Source organism: Medicago truncatula, chromosome 1 (assembly GCF_003473485.1).
Source record: "Medicago truncatula cultivar Jemalong A17 chromosome 1, MtrunA17r5.0-ANR, whole genome shotgun sequence".
NCBI classification, from domain to species: Eukaryota; Viridiplantae; Streptophyta; class Magnoliopsida; order Fabales; family Fabaceae; genus Medicago; species Medicago truncatula.
This window is the reverse complement of record NC_053042.1, coordinates 54,058,725-54,084,836: the sequence shown is the minus strand read 5'-3', so window position 1 is coordinate 54,084,836 and position 26,112 is coordinate 54,058,725. Positions and strand designations below refer to the sequence as shown.

Below are 26,112 nucleotides of genomic sequence, written 5' to 3'. Positions count from 1 at the left end.
ACTTTACTAACTGGAAACTGCACACTTCAATAAATTCTTTGGCTGTCATGATATCAATGTACATGTGCATTTGAATTTTCTCGTGTCAAAATTTCACACTTTCTAAGTGTGTGTTTGGTATAGCGGTGGCGAGAATTGATTTTGATAAAATTGAGTTTGAAAGATTTGATTTTGATTAAAAGTGAGTTAGATGTGAATTGATTTTTGTTTGGATGCACTTCGTTAAAAATGATTCTTATAAGTTGTTGTTGTTTGGATACATTGAATCAAAATTGTTTTTAAATGTATAATTACCAAAATGGGTTTTTCAATTTTGTTAATATTTTTTTTGTTTCAAATAATTAATTAGTATACATCGATAACAATATTTTTTTTAGGGGATCCATGATAATAACTTCTTTTTTTAAGGACCATATAATAACTTTTCTTTTGTTTTGTTGAAGAATCGTAATCAATATTAATAATAACTTAAAAACTATTTTTTTTCCTAAAAAAACGTAAAAACTAATAAAAAGATATAGTAATTAATTAATGATTATAATATATAACAAAGCGAAGGAACAAAACGCATCGCAAAACAAACAGAAAAGAAAATATACAAATTTTTTGGAAGCTGCTTGATGTGAAAAAAACAAAAAACAGAGATCCTGGAAGCTGCTTGATGCGAAGAAAACAAGAAAAAAATGTTTAACAAATTCAGAAATGCTGAGACAGAGAATAGAAACTGAAATGGGTTGTTCAAGAGGGAGAGAAGGAAGAAAACGATATAGATCTGAGGGCAAAGAAGGAAGGAAATGAGTTTTTTAACTGCCAATGTACAATAAACAAAAATTGATTTTGGGATTAACCGCAGAAGCTAGGAATATGAGCTTCAGCAGAACTGGCGTTTTGGACATAAAATCACATTTCCTAGAACCGCTTCTTCTTCATCCAAACAAGATAAAAATTGGGGAAACGGAGTCTGGCAAAAGAAACGTACATTTGTCTGACATAAAGTAGAATTTTTATTAAAAGAATTTAGAGATTTTAAAAAAAAAATTGAAGATATTTCTATGTTTAATACATTAACATATACCCTAAGGGCATAAGTTAATATTTCCCTTAATTGTTTTAGGGGATTCAACTTTGAACTTGCAATATTGAATCGAAAGAAATTCCTTTTTTTGATTTATTTTTTGAGAGAAGATCCTTTTTTTGATAGAGCGTGTGAAATTCGTTTCTTCATCGTATCTATATAATGATGCATTTTCTTGTATTACTCTTCTCTTTGTACTTTTTCAATAAAAAAATTCCTTGTGTATTTCAGAAAAAATAATAATAATAACTCGTTTCCTAGAAAAAAACGATAATTCCTTGTGAGCAGGTAAAACATTTTTTTTTTAGTTAAACCTATCAATATTTTATTGAGCTAGTGTGGGTTACCATTAACGATGTCAACTTACAATGCTTGTAGGGATAGTTTCATTTAAAGATTTTTTGATAGAGATGAAATGTATGAATGTTATTATCTTTTTTTATTAGAAGATGGAAATGAACTAACACCAAAAAAAAATTGTGATGAACTTTTGTTGTTAAATTTTAAATAATTTAATAAAAAAGTTTAAAAATATAGATAGATTTAAAAAATATACATAAATATTCAAACGTGCATGTTTGTACCTCAACTTGTTTAACGGATATCCGCACAAATATAAGGCGCATATGAATATCATACTATTTCAATGGAGCAACACAAATATCATACTATTTGTGTGCATCTATATTATCTACATCTCTTAGACCAAAACATTAGTCTCATAGCGGATCTCAAGGGCCTAAGTCATGAGGATATGTTTAATCATCTACTGCGGGTCCAAGGTGCTAAATTTTGAGCAAGTAAAGCAAAATTTGGACTCTAAAATGAAAAACTATTAATTTAAGTTTTTTTTTTTTTTTTTTAAAAAAGAAATAAAAAACAGAGATAACACGTGTACAACTTTAAATTCATTTTTTTTATAAATAATTTTTATGGATAGTAAACAAATAAAAATAGAGAAATGTTAACTTGTATCCTTGGAGCACATGTTTATGTACTAAACATAGAAATTTTGCATAGAAAATTGTGTTCATTTATTTACCAAAAGTTAAATATTTCATGTGAATTAATTTTTTTCAATAAATACTTGCTATTATTAGAATCCTTAACATGTGCCCTTAGGGCACAAGTTAACAAGACCTAAAAATTAATCATGTTTGAATATCTTTTGATTCAATGTTGCATTTTGTTTTACGGTATTCAAGATTGTATTTTAAATTAGTATTTAATATTGTTTTGAAAAGTAGTATATTAGAAAAGAAAAAAAAGTAGTATATATTTATTGAATTTTGATGAGTCTCAAATAACATGCCAAATAATTTTATATCTACGTAAAATTTTACATAAATAATCTATATAATATAAACTTATCGTTCGATGGTCAAAATTAGAAAATATGTATTGACTAAAATGATAGACCAATGTTACATTGATGTATCATTACATGTAAAGATATAAATCAGCCAGTGCACACTTTTTCATTTGAACCAAATAACTATTTTTCACTATTTGAAGTCACTATGAAATCAAGATGATTTTGTAATTTTCAATCAAAATCGGTATAAATTAGCAATGCAGATGTAAACTAAGGTAGATATTTACAATTGTATGAATGTTTTTCTTCTTTGTTTTAGTTTATGAGTAACCTATGTTTTTATTTGTCTGATGTTTATAATGTTAATATAATAAGGCTGAATTTTTTTATTTTTTTTTATCTGTTTGAGTCGTTTACGTTCATCTTTGTTGCTCATTTTAGCTCATTTTATCAAGGGTTAATCCCAAATGTATTAGGTGAACAAACATTATAGATGTTCCACCGTAAACCTCATTCACTTTTTAATCTTAACTGTTTGATCTATTTATTATAAAATAAACTATATGATCTTTGAGGTCTATTGTAAGTAACAATACACTAAAACCATCTAATGTTTTTTCCCTATCTTCATATGTTCTTGCTTCCATTTCTTCTTTATCTTCAACATCACCTTCATCAACTTTCACAAAATAACCTAGAAAAATCATCTCTCTCTATGTGGCCCTTTTGCTTCCTATATCTAATAATAACCATCTCACACACACACACATTTCTTCCAATACACAAATTGAAGATTTCATTCACAAATTGTAATTTCAATCCCTTCTTTTCAATACAATCGAACTCGACCCTTTATATAGACCAGATACATTAGTTATTCAATAAATTTAAAAAGTTGTGTTTTTGCTTATAAATGTGATCGAAATGAGTAGTATTGTTTTGAAAAGTATATATTCATCGAATTTTTTAATTGAATAGTAGTATTAACATTTAATGTGGACAAATATTTAGGCTTTGTTTGGGAGTTTGGAGGGTAAGGGAGAGGAGGGCTTTGGAGGATTGGAAATATATAGAAAAATGGACAAAAAAATTCACATTTTTTTAAAGAACAGTTTTTTTGAGAATGATAAACTAATACTTATGATTAATATATTTTTAATTTTAAAAATATTATAACAACATAGATTGGATTTGAAAAATTCATATAAACCTTCCATAACCCCCAAAACCCTCTCTCAAATGAGGGGATTTTTTATTATAAACAAAAAATTAACCTCAAAAGCTCTCTTCTCCCGATGTCTTCGATTTCTTTATTTACTTCTTCCTTTTTTTCAAAACTCTCCCTCCAAACTTTCAAACAAAGCCTAAATTTTCTTAGCATATCCGAAAGTAGAGGAAACTCCACCAATCCATGAGCATAGCCACAGCCATATATAGAGACTCTTTAGTTGACTTGTGTTAGTAGCGGGACCATTGTTTTACTTTTTCGGCTTCAGTTTCAGCTTGATCTAAATTCTAAGTCATGGGAGCTGTACCACACTGTTTGAAAATCATACATAGATACATCGGTGGGTGATGCTATTGGAGGAAGTAAAATCTTTCCTGCAATCTGGTAGGGACAAAATTTATTAGCCGCTTTGTTTTGGTCAAAATTTATCATCAAAATTTGGTAAAAGAAAAGGATTTATCATCAAAATGGAATGACTTAAGAAGAAGTCAATCGACATTGATGTTAATCATCAAATTATCAAATGATCATTGTATGTAATTAAACCAAATCATCGATAAATCAGCCTAAATTAAGCCATCCTCGTAGGGACAAATGCATATATATGTGTAAGCTTTTGACACTAGAGTATTTGACAAAAAAAAAAAAATTAAGCCATTCTCACGTAATTGTTATTTTCTTATTATGTCAAATCATTTGTTAAAAAAAAATAAATGGTAAAATCACTTTTTGAGAATTATAGCAAGTATGACACGATGCATGGTACTGTCAAGAAAAGTAACGTTAGATTGTCAAAAAAAAAAAAAAAATAACGTAAGAGTTTCTTTAAGGAGTCAAACTAACCTACTAAAATTAACATTAACCAGAATCGAACTTGAGATTTAAGGTCTCAACGATCGGATCAACCTAAGTGGATTAATAATGCTAGGGAGTTAAATAAAAAAAAAAATGAGATTGTACCAAAAAAAATAAAAATAAAAAACAAATGAGATGATAATTTGTACAGAAAAAACCAAATGAGATAATAATATATTTTCATTTGCTTTAATTTTTTTTTATTACTTGCTTAGTCTTAAGAAACTTTGCAGTAAATAAAAAAGAGGTTTAATAGCAGTTTTCGCCCCTTAATTTTTTCGAAGTTGCGATTTTGGCTCCTTAAGAAAAAAACTACAAAACCGTCCTCTAAGTTTTGCAACTGTAGCAGTTTGGCTCCCCAAGGTCAATTTTTGGTAAAAAAATAAATAATACGTGGCACCTCATTTAAGGTGTCACGTCAGAGTAGACCGAGTCAAAATTGGCCTTGGGGCCAAAACTGTCACAAATGCAAAACTTAGGGGGCGGTTTTGTAGTTATATTTCTTAGGGGACCAAAATCGCAATTTTGAAAAAGTTAGGAGCTAAAAAAGAATATATTTTTGAGTAAAAAATTCAACTTTATATTGCATTATCTAGAATATATTATAGGTATGAAACCACTCCTTGCACGATATTTTTGTCTGCTTGATGAGGCAGAAAATAATAGATATACTAGATTCCTGAAAAATCATTGCTTACACAATTTCCTTAGCCTGCTAAATGCTAATAGTGTTTGTCTTTTTCATTCCAGACGCCCGTGAGCATATATATTTCTTTCACCGACATGATATTACACACTTTGTGTCCAACGTCACTGGTATTTACTCATAAATGGAAAATGGATTTAGCATATAGCAAAGCAAGTGCGGTAGGGTAGATTTTGAGGTAAAATTGTGAACATGACAGTGATATTTAATCCCAGATTGGAATATGTAATCCTAAGTTTGAGTTATAAGAAAAATTCACATGAGTCACTATGATGTTGGAGGCACTCTATTTTCTTATGAATCAAAATAAGTATAAAAAGTGAGGTATAAATAATGTCAAAAAATTATTAGAGTAAATCTTGCTCGTACTCATATGGAATATAAGAAAAAATGAGTTGAATTTAGAGGTGAAGAGATAGAGAAGAACTAATGAGGATTGAGAGAGATGTAGAGAAATTGGAATGAAGATGATTAAAATCCTTGAAAAGAGAGGGTTGGATGGAGTTAATGTTGCTATCACATTTCACAATCAAATTCCTATTTTTTTTGAACAAGAACTGGTAAATCCTTTATATCACATCTGAGGCAGCATTTTCTGGGTGCATTTACTAGTGGCAGTTGATTCTAGATTGGTAAGCTATATATGTTACACATAGTTAAAACTTAATTGGTTTTTGGTGACAACTTTCTCAAGATTAAGCAAAAGTCACGGGTGTGTTTGTCAAGCACAATAAGTTAGTTTATAGCTGCTAAAATATAGTTTATAAGTTCATATGACTAAAATATGCATGTTTTTTTTTTTGTTACAACTAAAATATACATGTTTGGTAACTGCTATTTTTCTCGTTAGTTTATAAATTGTTTTTACTAGGTTAATATTTCTTGATAAGCTGATCTAGATGGTAGCTTAAAGTTTATCATCTTTTCTCTCATTTTTACACATTTTGTTATTGTTTTTACTAGGTTAATATTTCTTGATAAACTACTTCAACCATTAATTTTAAAAAATACTACAAATTCAATAAGATATTTTATCAATTGTAAGCTAACTTGTCAACTATCAATTATAAATTAACTTCTTAGCTATCCGCTATTGTATAACAAAGGGTCGGCCTTGTACAATTGCAACAAGTCCCTTGCAGACGGCCTCAGACTTAGAGGGCCCCTCACAATTTGAAGAGAAAAAAAAGGAAAAAAAAAACTTATACATACAGACAAAATTCATCACTAAATGTCAAGAATACAATAATTTTGCTATCAATTATAAATTATCCATAGGTAAATGTCTATTTTTCTGTAGATAAAAATCATGTTAGAACCATTGCTCATATATTTAACTACAAGGAAGATGTTTATCACTATAATTGACGTTGTTTTTTTTTCCAATACATTTTAAATTAAAATTGTCGAAATTACAACGGGACCTTCAAATTGTTGGAGACAACCCTGGTCGTAGTACCGAGATTAGTTTAGCTGTTGTTGCCCTGTCTTCGTTGGTATGAGGAATTGTACTATTTGAGAATGATAAATGCTTGGAATGCCCTCCTACTGCAAGTTGTGTACTTGATTTAATTTTATAACTTAAAACGACTATATATTTTCTTATAATTTTGGTCCCCTTTTGGTTGTATCCAAATTTTAATGTACTCATGTTACCAATTAAAAATGAACAGAGTCATTGTTCCAATCTCAATAAGGCACAACTTCGGAGTGGAAATATTGGAGTATATTTCGATTCCATAGATAGATGTCTTTGTTTTATTTGCACAACCAATACATTACAATTACATGGGTTCTTTCAAACATGTTTGGAGCACAGCCTCAAACAATCTTAAACAAATATGTCATGTTCACTGTTGCAAGCATTGACCAAAGCTTATTTTTAATTAAAAGCTAAATGAAAATGAATATCTATATACTACTATTAAAGTTGATGCCCTATAAATTTCCCATTTTGTCCTTAGGAGGGGTATTTTTGTAATTTTCTAATTGGTGGAATTGTGTTGTTGCCACCTCACCATTATATGGGTGCATTTCCCATTTTGCCCCTCACAATTTTTTAATTATTTTATAATTTTTATATTTTTGATAACTTTAACTATTTTTCAATTTTTTATCCCAAATTCAGTTGCTTCTACATTGTCGTTGTAGAAGATTAAGGTATCGCTTGACCCGGTTTTTTTTTCAACTTTTCTACATTTTTAAGGAGAAGTTAGGTCAAACATAGTATCAATTAATTACTTACTAAAAAAAACTAATTTTTTTGAATGCATAAAATTGAATGGAATGAGCTTTGGCCAAAAATTGTTGAATGTTACTTTAAAAACTACTTCTCAATAATTTATTTCACAAACACCTCTTTTTAACTCACGCTGTTTACTTACTAAAAAAAAGTAATTTTTTTGAATGCATAAAATTGAATGAAATGAGCTTTGGCCAAAAGTTGTTGAATGTTACTTTAAAAAAACTACTTCTCGACAATTTATTTCACAAGCACCTCTTTTTAACTCACGCTGGGAACCTTTTCTTTTATTGTTTAATATTATATTTCAATATGTTTTTTTCCTTCCATTTAACTTTTTTTTTGAACCGTTCCATTTAATTTTTTAAGGATGTTCCATTTAAATTTATTATCTTTTTATCGCTTATATATTTAATTTCAATATTGTTTAATCATCACAACTCCACAAATATTTTTATTCACGCTGTCATTAAATGATACCAAATATTTTATTTCCAATTTTTATGTTTTTAACTATTTTTCAATTTTTTGTCCCAAATTCAGTTGTTTCTACATTGCCGTTGTAGGAGAATAAGGTATCGTTTGACCCGGCTTTTTTCCAACTTTTTTACATTTTTAAGGAGAAGTTAGGTCAAACACAAACACAATATCAATTAAGTACTTACTACAAAAAGTAATTTTTTTTTAATGCATAAAATTGAATGGAATGAGCTTTGGCCAAAAGTTGTTGAATGTTACTTTAAAAAACTACTTCTCGACAATTTATTTCAAAAGCACATCTTTTCAACTCACACTGGGAACCTTTTCTTTTATTTTTTAATATTATATTTCAATATGATTTTTTCTTCCATTTAAATTTTTTTTTGAATCGTTCCATTTAATTATTTTTAAGGAGGTCCCATTTAATTTTATTACCTTTTTTTCAAAGGAATTTTATTATCTTTTTATCACTTATAAATTTAAATTCAATATCGTTTAATCATCACAACCTCACAAATATTTTTATTCACGCTGTCATTTAATGATACCAAATATTTTTATTTTCTTTCTTCAACCTCGCAAATATATACGAACACACATATTAGCGCTTAGAGTAATACTTTATATGTGTCTGTTTTTTTGTTACGCTACTGCGTATAATTTTTTTTGACGTTGCATAATGCGTATGATTATTTTTATTCTTATCTTCAAAAAAGGTCTAGATGCCTAGAAAAATTATACTTATATATATATTTTGCACCCTTATATTGTAACAAACTATGCATATCTTTTTCTTATTCGAAAAAACTAAACATATATGTTTCCATGGCACCAACAATGTAACAAATATAATATCATATAATATAAATTCTTATCTTTTTGAAAGACACTAAAATGTACACTAATAAGTAACATTGATAAATCATGATGATTGAATTTTAGCTCATGATAAGGTTTTGACACAATTGTTATTTTAGCTTCTGGTACTGTGGTTGAAAAAAAATTGATGTATGTGGGTTATTTTAGTTTTTGTGAGTAATCATAAAGCCATAACAATTTTCATATTTGGTTTATTCTTTCCTATATGATTGAGCCGTACAAAAGTTGATTGGTGAAATTTGTTTTGGTCATATCATTGACGTCCAAAAAGTTGATGATTCAGAAATTTGTGCATTTAAGATCAGGTTGATTTGATGATACAAAAATTGATCACATAGGAATATGTTAGCTTCTTTCGATATCAGAATGAACAAAGGGAATAAAATTAAATGATGTATTATTGTATCTTTATATAGGACTTTGGATGTCAAGGGATTATGACTACATTAAGGATCTAAAAAATGATTTGGACATTTGGAAAATAGGATTTGGAGTGCTGGATTCTTGGATTGTAAATGGTAGTAATGAGAATCAACATATGAAGCTCATTATTTGTGATGCAAAGATTAGATGAGTTGGTTAAGATTTGTTGTAATTTCCTTTATGATTTATCAATGTTACTTATTAGTGTACATTTTGATTTATTTACATTTTTTGGTTTCTTTCTCGAATTTAGGGTGATCGAGTTCATGTAATAACTCGGTATAGAGAATTGGAGCATTGAAAGGCTTTGATCGAGGAAAACAAGACTTATACTTTGTATAATTGTCATGTGTTTGATAATGACATTGTATTTAATCTCTTTAGGGTTGTTTTTGGTTCTGATACAAAGGTGCAGAAGTATGACAAGTTAACTAACGTTCTTACTCATGAATTTCGTTTTAAGTCATTTAAGGAAATTCAAGATGGAAAATTCAAATCTGACATTTTATATGATATAGTTATGTGCTTTAATTTATTTCTTTGTTTTCTCCGATTATAATATTATTATAGATGTAATATTTTTTTTAAGAAATCATCGGGCTTCTTCATGAGATTGTCAAGACAACACCAATTGGGACTAGAAAGAAACCGTGTACGAACATTGTGTTGAAAGATAAAAGGTATTATTTTTTAATTTGTCAACATCAGATGATAGAATTTTGTATAAGTTTGATAATGACCTGAAAGATGTCTTTCCTTATGCAGTGAGAATATAGTTGATGTAACACTATGGGAAAAATACTCCGTAGCTTGATCATTTACCATCTATTTACCTTGAGTTCTTCCATTTTGTAGTCATTGGCAACCCAAATATATGTAACAATTGGTCAGGTTCGAGGCTGCTCATCAACCTACATTATCCGGTTGTTGAGAAGTTTAAGACTTAGTAAGTTTGCATTATGATTTCAAAATATAGTATTAGAGTAACTTATTATTTCACAATCTGATTTGATTGTTTATTGACCATGTTTCTTGAATTGTTGTCGTGACCTTAACACTTCTCAAGCTCAGAGTCAAAGTATCAGTCATAACTTAAGTTAGAGTTCGGCTTCTTCTCAACGTACTTTGTACAACGATTTTTTCAATCTGCCTCAGGTTAGGCCAATTACTGAATTTATAAACTTAGTCATGGTCTGCTTTTTTTATGCACGGACATGCTTTGAGTTTTTTGATGCACAAGTTAAAAATACATATTGCATTATTCTTTATTTCATGTGCATAATTTGGGTTAGGATACATTCTTCATCACTATTTGGAAAACAACTAAATTCAATCATAACCAGTTTGGATGGTATTATAAGAGTTGCACCAAATGTTCGAAGACATCAATGTCAAATGGTGCTAGCTATAGATGCACATGCGGGAGTGATGCTTAATTTCCATTTGTTTCAACAATGTTAATTGGTCAACGGGGTTCATATAATGCACATACATGTATTTATCTAGACTTTATAGGAAGATAATAGGAAGATAAATTAGAAGTCATGATACATTTTCTTTAGCTTAAATCAGTTAAGCTACCTTTATTTTATAAATTATATGTAACTATATTCGCATACAGAGAAAGTATAAGTGTCGCCTCATTACCGCCGAAAGAGCAAGCTATGAAAAATACTTGGGTGGGCTATGGATCAATTTCTGCAGAGAACGTGTGATGATAGAAGGTGGTAAGCTCATATTTGGTCTCGAAAAGTCACCGAAGAACTTGCACGTTCGAGTTGTTCTAAAGTAGATATTTGCTGCTGAACTATTTGAACTTCTACTATTTTGACGTATCGCTTTGGACTGTAATCGTAAACTATTTTGACTTTGGGATGTCATTTGTTCTTTTCATTTTGTCTGATGTAAATATTGGCAAAAATCTCTTTTTAGTTAGTCTTTGACACTTGGAGTCTCTTTTATAAACCTAACTATTATGTAACGTTAATCTGCACATTATTGGTTCCTTCATTGGTTCAAATTAGTATCATGTTAATTATAATGTTATTTTCCTAATCTTTTGAACAAAATAGAACATGCCCTTTTTCTACAGCAGATCTTTATAATGCTTTGGAACCAACCCATACATATTTTATGATGAATCATAATGTTCCGTCGTTTTAACATATCTTCTTTCGAATTTTTTTTTTTATCAAAAACGTTATTGAACCCGTGCGAAGCACGGGTTTGTAACTAGTTATAAATTAAAACAAAGACTTGAACTTGGCATTGACCAACGATGTGCATGTCATGTAAGTAAAGGAACAGATCTGCATTAAACTATAGTATAACAATGCAATCAAATAAAAAAATGAAAATTATACATCACGGGAAAGAAAAATTAGCACACATAATGTTACATATTATACTGTATAATATGTATGACAACATTTTAAATTTCATGTTTACACTTAATTATGAATCTATGATCTATATAATTAATATCATCCTTATCCACTTGTCTTAAAAACTAAGTTGTCACCACATGCTGCCGTTGACCAATTTTGTCATCTTCTTCTGTCTTACCCACGTTCTTTACCTCCACCATTTCAGCTTCTTCTCTGTACCTCTTGTATATGTCACCTTTGTAAAACTTTCTAGTCCTAGACACCAAAATAAGTGAAACAACAGCACCAAAAAATGTTGCAGCTGTAATAATAATGAAAGATAACTTGAAACAATCAACACCAACACAATTCAATTCATGCCCTTCTATTCTATGCTTTCCAAGTGCTTCCAATTGTTTCTTAGCCTCTTTGTCATACAAATGACCAGTGATCTTCACATTAAGCACATATAATCCAAGTGGACTTGCTACACTTCCAAAATTATACAAAGTTGCATAATATTTAAGTCCAAAAAGTTCTGATATAATGGCAAAAAGTAATGGCCATTGAGCACCAAAACAAAATCCAATAATCACTGAAGCTACGTAGAGACCCTCTGGCACATCAAATGCTATCAGAAGGTGTCCAACACATGAGACAAAGAGTGTTAAAGTAAGCATAAGAGGACGAGGAAATCTGTACTTTGTTAGAAAATGTTCAGAAACAAATCCTGAGAAAACACGTCCTAGATAATTCCAAATGCTTACTAAAGACACAAAAGTGCTTATGCTTTTCTTTGGATATCTTAGTGATGTTCCTATCTGACCAAGATTATCAATTGCTGTCAAAGTTCCTCCAACACCACAAATACATGCCACAAATAGTATCAACATGTCCATGCTGAAAAGTGCTTGAAGTATTGTATAATCCTCACCTCTTGCTGGTGGATTGAACACATCTTCCCACCATTTTGGATCTTTTTTTGGAGCTGAAACTGAAACAGCAGAGTTGACCTTTTCTGTTTCAGTTACTGTTTCACCTTCTGTTACTATTTTCACTGGTGAAGGATCTACCAAAGCATGTTTTTTACTCTGCCAAATCTTGTTCTCTTCAATGAAAACAACAACAAGTGGAAGAAAAAGCAAGAAAACAACGACAGCAGCACTTAAACCAAACTCACCCTGTGTGAAACTACTCTTCTTCTGGATTATAATCATAACCAACAAGAATCCAGCAAGGCCAAGTGAAACATACAAGAAATTATAAAAAACCTTAAGCTCATTAACTTGTCGAACAGGTTTCATATAACGAATGGTTCGAAGAAAAGCAAAAGAAATAGCAGCAGGAAGCCAACCTATAAACAAAATCAAAGCCTTTGTGTCATCATAGTAAATAGCAGAGTAAAGCTGTGTGATTATTGCACCACTAAGACCAACATAACCTTTAAGAATTCCCAAAACCGCTCCGCGAGATTCAGGGAAATTCTTAACACAAGTCACAAGTGAACCAGTGTTTGCAAAAGACTGAGAATTAGCACCTATACAAATGTAAAGACACATTTGCCAAACTTTTGGTCTTGCTATTTTTTTGGTGACTGATAACCAAATCATAAAGTAACCAAAAAAGTTTAGTATAGCACCTATTGTTAAAACTACCCAAGGTGGATAGAGTTCGTTGACTAGTCCTGCAAGGACACCAACGTTGCTACCAAAATCTTTGAAAAAACTAAGGAGGTTTAGTGTGCTTTGGTCATAGCCAAGTGTTGTTTTTATGTCGCCGGAGTATAGACCAAACATGTAGGTGGCTCCGGCTGCTGCCATGATAAGAAAGGAGGCAAAAATGACGAACCACCGTCCGGTGATGAATTGGACAGTGAGACTCTTCATGTCTCCTAAACCGTGAACACCAATGGAATTACCAACCGCCATATTGTTGGTGCTTACTACTTAGTTTTAGTTTTAGCAGTAGCTCTGCAGCTGTGAACTGCTGTTATAAATGAGGTATGTTCAATTAAATAGAGAGAGATGGAGACAGAAATTAAAATTGCTATCAATTTCTTTTATTTTGATGAGTCAGCAAACAATAGGATAAATTAATCATGAGTTCTATCTCTTATACATATATCTTTTAGTCAACAAGATTGTCATGGATACAAGTTGTGTTTGAAACCAACAAAATTTGATAAATAAAAAATTTAATTAGTAATTTATTAACTCAACTGCTGCTGATGAGGAATACCTCCAACATCACATTTACAAAAGGTTGCATAAAAGCAGGAATAAAATTAAAAGTAGTAATATGAAAAGAGCAGTGTGTCCATAATGAGCAATCATATGAACTCAACGACATGATAAAAGCATACTGAGAATTAAAAAGTTTGACTTCCATACTGTAGAATTAAAGGAGCTTACCACCATATTTTTTGGGTGCATGAAAAATTTCAACAAGAGAATAAAAACATGAACTTTTGGCAAGAAACCTGTGAAACAAAGAAATAGCAATATCACTCATAACAAACCTTTCACTAGAAAGGCTTATTGTTGAACACCCATAATATTATTTATTGTGGAGTTTCTTGATGTGAGAGAGCAATATCCATGATCCTGATGATATTTTCATATTAGAGAAAACATTCATTGAATGAAAAAGAATAGAATAAATGGTAGCTAGCAAACAACAAAGATAGAATGAAGAGGATGATAATATCTTAAAAGGTATGCATTAGAGAATCCATGGTGGATATTATATGATTCTAATATCACGTTGAGAACTCTGGTAAAATGTTGGATTTTAAGTATGAGTGGTTAGTCGCACATTGCTATAAATGTGTAAAATGTTGGATATATAAGATATGTGACTCATATACCTAATGTCTTAAGGTTTTGGATGGAGATGTCGTGTCAACCTCTATTATGCTCCGGGAATATTGACTTATTTTTGCTTTCGTCGCTCCCCTTATTTCCCCAACAAGTGGTATTAGAACCCAAATTCAGCTTGGTGGGAGCAGGATTGAGATCCTAGTGTTTGGATCAAGTATAAGTGGTGGAAACTTACACTTGAGGGGAATATTATTGGTTTTCAAGTGTGAGTGGTTAGTCATTCATAAGTTCATAACTAAGTTTTTAAGTAATGATTTAAATTTCTATTGTAGTGGTGCTGTTCCTATTTTAATGAGATTTCATAGTTTTTAATTATTAATTTATACAATTGTAAACAAAATAGTTTAAATGAAAGATACAATTGAAAACGAAAAAGTCATCTCAAAATCGTGTCTTCCCTTTTTAGATAGATATAGAAAATATGCATGACAACATATTAAATTTCATATTTACACTTTTTTAAGGGAAAATTTAATATTTACACTTAATTGTGGATCTATGATCTATGATATGATCCTTAACCATTTGCCCTATTTCTAAGTTGTCACCGCATGCCGATGCTGCTGCCAACTTTGTCACCTTCTTCTGTCTTTCCCACGTTCTTTACCTCCACCATTTCAGCTTCTTCTCTGTACCTCTTGTATATGTCACCTTTGTAAAACTTTCTTGTCCTAGCGACCAAAATAAGGTTAACAACAGCACCAAAGAAAGTTGCAGCTGCAATAATAATGAAAGATAACTTGAAACAATCAACGCCAACACAATTCAATTCCTGCCCTTCTATTCTTTGCTTTCCAAGTGCTTCCAATTGTTTCTCAGCTTCTTTGTCATACAAATGACCAGTGATCGCCACATTAAGCACATATAAGCCAATTGGACTTGTTATACTTCCAAAATTATACAAAGTTGCATAATATTTAAGTCCAAAGAGTTCTGATATAATGGCAAAAAGTAACGGCCATTGAGCACCAAAACAAAATCCGATAATAACTGAAGCTACATAGAGACCCTGTGGCACATCAAATGCTATCAAAAGGTGTCCCACACAAGAGACAAAGAGAGTCAAAGAAAGCATAAGAGGACGAGGAAATCTGTACTTTGTTAGAAAATATTCTGAAACAAATCCAGAGAAAACACGTCCTAAATAATTCCAAATACTTACTAAAGACACAAAAGTGCTTATGCTTTTCTTTGGATATCTAAGTGATGTTCCTATCTGACCAAGATTATCAACTGCTGTCAATGATCCACCAATACCACAAATACATGCCACAAATAGTATCAACATGTCTATGCTGAAAAGTGCTTGAAGTATCGTATAATCCTCACCTCTTGCCGGTGGATTGAACACATCTTCCCACCATTTTGGATCTTTTTTTGGGACTGAAACTGAAACAGCAGAGGTTGTTGAACTGAGGTTGTTGTTGGCTTCTGTTACTATTTGCACTGGTGAAGGGTCAACCAAAGCAAGCTTTTTACTCTGCCAAATCTTGTTCTCTTCAATAAAAACAACAGCAAGTGGGAGAAAAAGCAAGAAAATCACCACAGCAGCACTTAAACCGAACCCACCCTGTGTGAAACTACTACTCTTCTCTATAATAATTATAACCAACAAGAAACCAGCAAGAGCAAGTGAGATGTACAAGAAATTATAAAAAACCTTAAGCTCATTGACTTGTCGAACAGGTTTTATATACCGAATGGTTCTAAGAAAAGCGAATGAAATAGCGGCAGGAAGCCAACCTATAAGCAAAATCAAAGCCTTTGAGTCATTATAATAAATAGCAGAGTAAAGTTGTGTGATGATAGCACCACTAAGACCAAGATATCCTTTTAGAATTCCCAAAACAGCTCCGCGAGATTCGGGGAAATTCTTAACACAAGTAACAAGTGAACCGGTGTTTGCAAAAGACTGAGAATTAGCACCTATGCAAATGTAAAGACACATTTGCCAAACATGTGGTCTTGCAATTTTTTTTGTTATGGATAACCAAATCATGAAGTAACCAAAGAAATTAAGTATAGCACCTATTGCTAAAACTACCCAAGGTGGAGAGATTTCGTTGATTAGTCCTGCAAGGATACCAACATTGCTACCAAAATCTTTGAAAAAACTAAGGAGGTCTAGTGTGCTTTGGTCATAGCCAAGTGTTTCTTTTATGTCGCTGGAGTATAGACCGAACATGTAGGTGGCTCCGGCAGCCGACATGATTAGAAAGGAGGCAAAAATGACAAACCACCGTCCGGTGATGACTTGGACGGTGAGACTCTTCATGTCTCCCCAATCATGAACACCAATTGCCATATTTACTTGGATTGCAAGCAAATTTGCAATAGCTAGCACTTTTGTTGGCACTTATAGAAGTAGAAGTGCTATTGTATAAATGAGATGGAGCAAGTTGTTTAAAACCAATATTGGTGCCCTTATTCGTTTCTAATGTTGACTTATTGCATATGAAGAAAACAATATGGCCAACCTATGTTTCCTCCATATCAATCTAGTTGGTTATGATTTTTCTAAAAAAAAGGTAAAATATATTTAAAACTATTCAAGCACAAGAGGCGCAAAGAATAACATCAACAACCTAAGATACAAATCACCAAAACCTCAATTGAGAATAATCCCAAGAAAAAAGAGTACAAGAGTAAAATATCAAATTCAAAACCAAAAAACGACAATTACAACAAAGAAAAAAATAACTATTACACATGAAAGCACTCAATTGGGTTCGACCACGAATGATTTAGACCATAACCAATGTCTTGAAATTGTTTTATGCAACCACCACAAATGTAGTTTCCCCTATCCACAATATCCGCTACCCATGATTCTTTTTGAAAAAATCTATTATTGTGTTTCTTCCAAATTTGTCAAATGCACGCTAGCCAAACTACTTGAAGCCTTTCCATTGATACCTTTGATGATAAACAAAAGCCACACAACTGTGGAGCATGGTCACTAGTTATATTTGATAAAGCGCATGGGATGCTCAACCACTTTAAGATTAACTTCCAAATTCATCTAAAAATAGGACATTAAAAAATAAATGTTTTCATCACAACCACAACCTCCAACACAAGCAAGAGAATCCAAAATTTAAAACACCTTGCCTAGCCAAATTATCTTTTATTCAAAGAAACAATTTTAATTATTCCAAATTATATCTTTGATTTCTGAGGCTCTAGCAGATGAATCATGTGAGAGAAACTGAATTCTAGATGGTTATATTATACTTCAAGTGAAAATGAATGATTTTGAGATTTAATTTCATTTTAAAAATGATCAATTTCCATTTACAAAGTATCAAAACAAATATTTGATCGTACGTAAATATGAATTTTTTGTAGAGTATCTAAACAACTGATCCTTTATATTTGTCTGAACGAAAATGAAGTTTTCCTCCTATTTACATTTGCTTGTGTACCAACAGATGGATTTGATTCTAATTTTTAGACTAAGATATATGGGGACAATGGCATCATTTCCCCGGCATCGAAATCCAGCTCTATTGGAAATTATTTTTCGAAAAAACAAAGTTAATTGATGATGATGCGGTCATGGAAAATTCAAATTCTAAAAGGTGGATCAATGCCATGAAGGACAATGACGTTTGAGATCTTATCCTATTGCCACAAGGTGTGAAACTCAATATTTAAGGTACAAAGCTCAGTGTTGTCGCAAAAGGATTTACATAGAAAAAAGGCATTGAATATATAGAGACTTTCTCTCCGGTTTCTTTGTTAGACTCTTTTAGGACTACAATGGCATTGGTGGAGCATTTTGATCTTCGGTTGTATCTGATGGATGTAAAGATTGTGTTTCTAAATGGTGACATTATTGAGACAATTTATATGGTGCAGCCAAAAAACTGTTTTAGAAAATTCAAAGGATATGATTTGCAAACTTAAGAAATTCATTTATGAACTCAAGCAAACATCTCGGCAATGGTATTCCAAATTTTATCAAGTGATCATCTCGTTTGGTTTTAAGGTAAATTTGGTTGATGATTGTACATATCATAAGTTATGTGGGAGCAAGTATATTTTCCTGGTTTTATATGATGATGATATTTTGCTTGCCAGCAATGATGTAGATTTATTGCAAGAAATCAAAAGATTTCTAGATAAGAATTTTGAGACGAAAGATCTTGGCAACACATCTTTTGTATTGGGCATCATACATTATGATTGTTCTCAGAGTATTATTGGATTGTCACAAAAAGACTATATTGAAAATTTTCTCAAGAGATAAGACATGCAAGACAGTAAACGATGAGATACCCCCGCAGATAAGGGTGACAAGTTTAGTCTCAGTCAGTGAAGAAAATGAGATGTAGAAGATTCCTTATGCATCGACAATTGGGAGTCTAATGTATGCACAAGTTTGTATGTGTCTAGATATAATGTACGGGATGTTGGACATGTATTTGAGCAATCCATGATTAGAGCATCAGAAAGCAACGAAATAAGTCATGCAATATTTAAAGAGAACAAAAGACTACATTCTCGCATATCAGAGGTTAGATCAGCTTCAGAACATTGGATATACTGACTCTGATTTTGTTGGATGCAAAGATAACATGTTTTGAGACAATTGCGAAGCTTTGTTACAGGGATGGACATAGTGGATGTGGAGTTTTTTTTTTTATATAAAAATACACTAAAGTTATTGTGACAGTAAATCAACATGTATATTTCCAATAACAACAGAAAATCGACGAAGTTGAAACACATAAAGATCAAGTTCCTTGTTGTTAAAGAAAGAGTTCAGAGTCGATAGTTGTCTATGGAGAATATCGTACCAAACTTCACGGTTGCATCTCATTATCACAAGGAGACTCAGTGATTATGAATAAATTCAGGTATGTGTCCGCATATTAATTCACTAGTTTTGATAATTAACATGATTGATATTAGGGTTTAAGAATTAATTTGGTTTAATTTAATAAAGTTAAAAAGTTTAATTTTTGTCCCTTTTGGTTGAATCCAAATTTTAATCTAATCATGTTGCCTATTAAAATTTAAAAATGAACAGATTCATCGTTCTAACCTAAATAAGTCATAACTTCGGAGTTGAAATATTGGAAATGATCTCGATTCCACAGAGGTCTTGGTTTACTGACAGCACCAATACATTAGTTAACATGGATTCGTTCAAACATGTTTGGAACACACAGCCTCAAACCATCAACGTGCATGTAAGTAAAGGAGCAAATCTGCATTAAACTATAGTTTTTTTTTTTTTTAAGAAAAAAAAATTCAGTGTCCGGCTAAGCACCCATTAATCCAACGAACCAATTTCACCATCCTTTAGCGAGATCATCCCGATTGAAGTAAGAGCTGCACAACTCTGTATGGACTGATCCAACAGAATAATTGTTAACACACGAGGGAATCAAATCTCAGACTTTGAATTAAGCATACTTCGAGGTCTCAATCCTACACAATCATGCTAACCGGACATATTGCATTAAATTATTGTATAACAATGCAATCAAGTTTCTTTTCTTTGAATGTGTGACAAAAGAAAATGACAAGTATACATCACTACAAAGAAAAACAAACACACATAAAGCTACAATTATACTTTATAATATGTATGACAAATTTTAAATTTCATGTTTACACTTATATGATCTATGATCTATAATATCGTCCTTAACCATTTGTCCTAATTCCAAGTTGTCGCAACATGCTGCTGTTGACCAACTTTGTCATCTTCCTCTGTCTTTTCTACGTTCTTTACCTCCACCATTTCAGCTTCTTCCCTATATCTCTTGTATATGTCACCTTTGTAAAACTTTCTGGTCCTAGCCACCAAAATAAGTGAAACAACAGCACCAAAAAATGTTGCAGCTGTGATAATAATGAAAGATAACTTGTAACAATCAACACCAACACAATTCAATTCCTGCCCTTCTATTCTTTGCTTTCCAAGTGCTTCCAATTGCTTCTTTGCTTCTTTGTCATACAAATGACCAGCGATCTTCACATTAAGCACATATAATCCAAGGGGACTTGCTACACTTCCAAAATTATACAAAGTTGCATAATATTTAAGTCCAAAAAGTTCTGATATAATGGCAAAAAGTAATGGCCATTGAGCACCAAAACAAAATCCAATAATCACTGAAGCTACATAAAGACCCTCTGGCACATCAAATGCTATCAAAAGGTGTCCCACACAAGAGACAAAGAGAGTCATAGTAAGCATAAGAGGACGAGGAAATCTGTACTTTGTTAGAAAATGTTCAGAAACAAATCCTGAGAAAACACGTCCTAGATAATTCCAAATGCTTACTAAAGACACAAAAGTGCTTATGCTTTTCTTTGGATATCTTAGTGATGTTCCTATCTGACCAAGATTATCAATTGCTGTCAAAGTTCCTCCAACACCACAAATACATGCCACAAATAGTATCAACATGTCCATGCTGAAAAGTGCTTGAAGTATTGTATAATCCTCACCTCTTGCTGGTGGATTGAACACATCTTCCCACCATTTTGGATCTTTTTTTGGAGCTGAAACTGAAACAGCAGAGTTGACCTTTTCTGTTTCAGTTACTGTTTCACCTTCTGTTACTATTTTCACTGGTGAAGGATCAACCAAAGCAAGTTTTTTACTCTGCCAAATCTTGTTCTCTTCAATGAAAACAACGGCAAGTGGTAGAAAAAGCAAGAAAATAACGACAGCAGCACTTAAACCATACTCACTCTGTGAAAAACTAACCTTCTTCTGAATTATGATCATAACCAACAAGAATCCAGCAAGACCAAGTGAGATATACAAGAAATTATAAAAAACCTTAAGCTCATTAACTTGTCGAACAGGTTTCATATATCGAATGGTTCGAAGAAAAGCAAACGAAATAGCAGCAGGAAGCCAACCAATAAACAAAATCAAAGCCTTTGTGTCATCATAATAAATAGCAGAGTAAAGCTGTGTGATGATTGCACCACTGAGACCAACATAGCCTTTAAGAATTCCCAAAACCGCGCCGCGAGATTCAGGGAAATTCTTAACACAAGTCACAAGTGAACCAGTGTTTGCAAAAGACTGAGAATTAGCACCTATACAAATGTAAAGACACATTTGCCAAACTTGTGGTCTTGCTATTTTTTTGGTAACTGATAACCAAATCATGAAGTAACCAAAGAAATTGAGAATAGCACCTATTGTCAAAACTACCCAAGGTGGATAGAGTTCGTTGATTAGTCCTGAAAGGACACCAACGTTGCTACCAAAGTCTTTGAAAAAACTAAGGAGGTTCAGTGTACTTTGGTCATAGCCAAGTGTTGTTTTTATGTCTGGGGAGTATAGACCGAACATGTAGGTGGCTCCGGCTGCTGCCATGATTAGAAAGGAGGCAAAAATGACGAACCAACGCCCGGTGATGAATTGGACGGTGAGACTCTTCATGTCTCCCAAACCATGAACACCAATGGAATTACCTACCGCCATAATATTGCGAATTGCAAGAAGATATATTTTTTTCTTCTTCTTGCAATAGCTAGCTAGCTAGCTTGCACTTGCTGCCACTTATGGTTATAGAAGTAGTGAGGTATAAATGAGATGGAGCAACTTGCTGAATTGAATATTTATAAATTTAGAAAAACAAATGTTGGCGCTCTTATTTGTTGCTATTGTTGACTTCTTTGCATATGGAGAAGAACGATGTGGCCAACCTTTCACATTCAGTGATATTATTATTCTTATGCATGTTTCCTCCAACAATCTAGATGGTTATATTTTAAAAAAGAAACTAAAATTGATGTAAAACTCTTTTCAAGTTTCATATGCATAAAAAAAAACTCTATTCAAGCACAAGTCATGCAAAGAATAATACCAAAAACAAAACCATAAAACGACAATTACATCGAAAGATAAAATAATTATTTCACTTTAAAGCACACAATTGGGTTCGACCAACAATGATTTAGATCAGAACAAATGTTTTGAAATTTTGCTTTATGCCAACACCACGATGGAGTTTCACCCTATCAACAATATCAACAACCGATGAATCTTTTCGACAAAATAGTCTTATGTTCCTTCCAAATTTACAAAATGCATGCTAGCCAAAACTACATGAAGCCTTCCTATTGATGTCTTTGATGAATTCAAGATTAACTTTCAAATACATCTAAAAAAAAGAACATTAAAAGAATAGATGTTTTAAGCTTTTGTTCAACAACTCCAGAAAAGTTTTCGTTTAACCACAACTTACAACGCAAGCAAGAGAATCCGAATTTAAAACACCACGTCTAGGTAACATTCTCAAGCAAACAAGAAAATCTTCAACGAAACTATTTTATTTCAAATTATATTTTTAACTTATGAGGCTCTGGCCTATGAATCCTGTAAGAGAAACGGAATTCTGAATCGGTATATAATTCTTCAAGGGAAAATCAATGACAATTTCATTTTAAGATTTAATTTATATTTGGGATGTTACCAAATTTTAGAAATGATCAATTTTAATTTACAACGTATCAAATAAAGATTTGATAGGGTATCAAAACAATCGATCCTTTATGTTTGTTAGAACATTTTGTAAAAAAAAGGTTGTTAGAACGAAAAAGGTTGTTGGAACTTTGTTTAATTTGATTCTAATTTTTAGACTAAGATATCTGGGGTCAATGACATCATTTACCCGGCATCGATCTGGTTCTAATGGAAATCATTTTTCCAAAAAACGAAGTTCAATTGAAAAGTCTTGAAGAATCACCAATGGGACCATGGCAAGACTTTTGAAATTAAATTATCAAGTCCAAGTAAGCATCCGTAGTATTGCATCCTTATATTGAATGGTCAACTAGTAGTGTTACTTGAAAAATAATCAAATTATCATCATAAATTTTTCTGATATCTATACGTATGTAGTCACATGCGCATACAATTAAAAATTGGTAATATATTTCGAAACTCGAACACCCCACTTTCCAGGTTTAAAATGTGTGAGCTTCAGTTACTAGGCTATTTGACAAAAATAAAAAAAATTGATAATATTAGACAAAGTATAATCATATGACCCTAGCTTATCAGTTCACAGGGATGTATAATATATGCAAAGGTCCGCTTAAATTTCGGCCGCCACCAAAAAAAGTTTGTCCTTTTGCTTATTTACAAAAAAAATAAAATTATGTCATTTCGCTAGGACTCTAAATTTTCAATTTGGATAAAATACTGATATTGTGCATTTGTGAAATTGTGAGCAACAACCGGTTAAAAATTAGGGATAACATGGTTGGAACAAATGAGAGTGCGTGCGTTTGGTTTGCAAAACATTAAGTACAAAGTAGAACAGCACAGCACAAGACAGAATAATACATAACAAATTTTTATTTTTATGGTATTGAATAATATTTTGTTTTATATGATTTTTGAGGGACAAAATGTTATTTTTGTGTTTTAGACAACTTGTACGTGGGACAAAAAGTTGTGTTGTGGTTTGGTGAAGGACAAAAATTTCAGTTTTTGTCCTGTCCATTGCCTCCTCCAGTTTGTTATGTCCCTGAAACAGTTTTAAAAATCAAACACTAAACATGTAGAGTTGTTTTGTATTCTCCTTCATTTTATAACAAATCAACCACACCTTAAGTTTAAATTCCCCGTGACTCTTGCATATGTTTAAATTTGTTAAGATAACAACATAGGTGGCGTTTAGCCTGGGATCGGACAGTTCTTTTCCACCATGGGAAACTGTCCTTTTCCATACCAGGTGGAGGTTCTGTAACTGGTTTGAACAAAAAAAAAACAGTTTTTTAATGTTGTTTGTTTTTCCTATTACACCTCCCCCTTTTTACTACTACTTGACTTCAGATTAATTTTAGAGAAGAAAACAAACAATATACACGCTTTGGTCCCATCCTCCTTCTCTCCAAAAGCAAAAAACGAAACTCAACAAATCCAATGAAAAAACTGAAAACGCCATCTTCATTTCTTAACAAAGAAATCTTCAAACAACAACCTATATTATTCCTTCTCCCTCGACAGTATTCTATGGCATCCATGGATTAACCCCACTGATCTAAAGTTTGTTGTTTAATCAAGCAAAACTCAATCAGATCTTTCACCGATCTTGTTCGTTACACTATCGAAGTTATGATCTTACACCGATCTGATCTTTTAAATATTATTAACCCATATTTTGTATATCAAAATAAGGATTTATTTTGCATATCACTAATTGCAAGTTTTTGTTGTGGTTAGTTACCAATTATTTGTAGAACTTTTTTTCATTATTTTGCAAATCTTTCTCAACACAAATATGATTATAAACATTGGTTAGAATCATAAATAACCTTGATGAAATAATGTTAATTAATAAGCAGGTGGGGGCGCTGTAAAAGGTATACCATGTGCCAACAAAATGTTTTAGCAAGTTGCAGGTAAAAGATCACATCCATTGGAATAAAAAACTATTATATCAATGGTCAAGATTCAACTTTCCCATCAAGGAAAAGAACTCCCCATTCTCATACTAAATCCCACCTAGTTTTGCAGTATAGAGTAAAAGTTACAAACATAATATTCTCTCCGTCTAAAATTAAAAGTCGAGTAGGGAATACCATAACTTTTGTTGATTTTGATTTTTTGACACAATTGTTGATTTTGATAAAATCTTAAATCACCTTTTCAGATTTAATATTGGCAAAGCATTTGAAGCTTCGTAAAAAATGATGTAAAGCACATACTATCTCCGTCCTTAAATGTAAGGAAAAATAAATCAACATAAGTTGATGTATTTGGTAAATACAATAATTTATGTTGACCAATTTTTGCTTGCATTTTAATAGTGATCTGAATTCAATGAATGTTGCAGAGAGAAATTGTCTTCTGAACATATTTTTTGTGTTGGTATTCACATATTCAAGGAATAATGGAATGGCTCAGTCAACGATGGTTTTCCGACATGAATAATATTTACCATTAAAAAAAAAATGGTTAGATCTCTTTCTTTTCAAGGTATGATTGTTTTGGCTCAGTCATCGATGTCTAGCATGCCTGGATATGTAATGCAAACATCAGAAATTCCTATTCAATTTGTGATGAGGAGAACCCATTTGGGTTGATTTAGTGACTGATAGTATTGGCTTGAGACTTGGGAGTGTGCTCCTCCTCGAAGTAAAGTAAGAGTGTATTGATCAAACTCGTACAAATTGGTTTCTCTCCCCTTTGCCCTTACCGACACAAAAGTTTAGATGAAATGTGAAATGAACGAAGAGGGAGAAGACCAATGTATAGATGATGTCATTTAATCTAAGACGTCCATCATATGATGAACTATGCCTAAATTTATTATAAATGTTAGCAATTATATAAAACTTGCATTGGAGCGTTTTGTTCTTTGTTTCATTTCTTCTATATATTTTTATTAGCCTTAAAAAAAAAAACTTGAATTGGAGCGAGCTTAACATGGCATTGAGTGAACTAAAACTTAGTGAACATCAACTATAGAAGCAACCTCAAAAAGTATTAAAACCATTGATAAAAAAAAATATTAAGCATTAAATATTATTATTATTATTATTTCATATCATTATTCTTTTTCAATTGAAAATAATGTAATTTTTATGTATTTTTTTTTGTTGACAAAATATGAGACGTCCATCATATTTGCGTATCAACGGATGAGATCGATTACTTGTAGTGGTTACTAA

General features: G+C 31.8%; 3 protein-coding genes across 3 annotated transcripts; all 3 read right to left on the bottom strand.

The window, feature by feature from the left end:
* Nucleotides 1–11,513: 11,513 nt before the first annotated feature.
* LOC25485543 (uncharacterized) lies at nt 11,514–13,699 on the bottom strand. The gene has a single exon (XM_013614779.3). It carries the CDS (start codon nt 13,495–13,497, stop codon nt 11,713–11,715), a length of 1,785 nt encoding a protein of 594 aa, XP_013470233.1. The 5' UTR covers nt 13,498–13,699; the 3' UTR covers nt 11,514–11,712.
* A 1,293-nt stretch (nt 13,700–14,992) lies between these two features.
* On the bottom strand, nt 14,993–16,753 carry LOC25485542 (uncharacterized). The gene has a single exon (XM_013614778.2). The coding sequence runs from the start codon at nt 16,751–16,753 to the stop codon at nt 14,993–14,995; it is 1,761 nt and encodes a 586-aa protein (XP_013470232.2).
* A 3,165-nt stretch (nt 16,754–19,918) lies between these two features.
* Nucleotides 19,919–22,023, bottom strand: LOC25485541 (uncharacterized). The gene has a single exon (XM_013614777.3). The coding sequence runs from the start codon at nt 21,908–21,910 to the stop codon at nt 20,120–20,122; it is 1,791 nt and encodes a 596-aa protein (XP_013470231.2). The 5' UTR covers nt 21,911–22,023; the 3' UTR covers nt 19,919–20,119.
* Between the last annotated feature and the right edge of the window lie 4,089 nt (nt 22,024–26,112).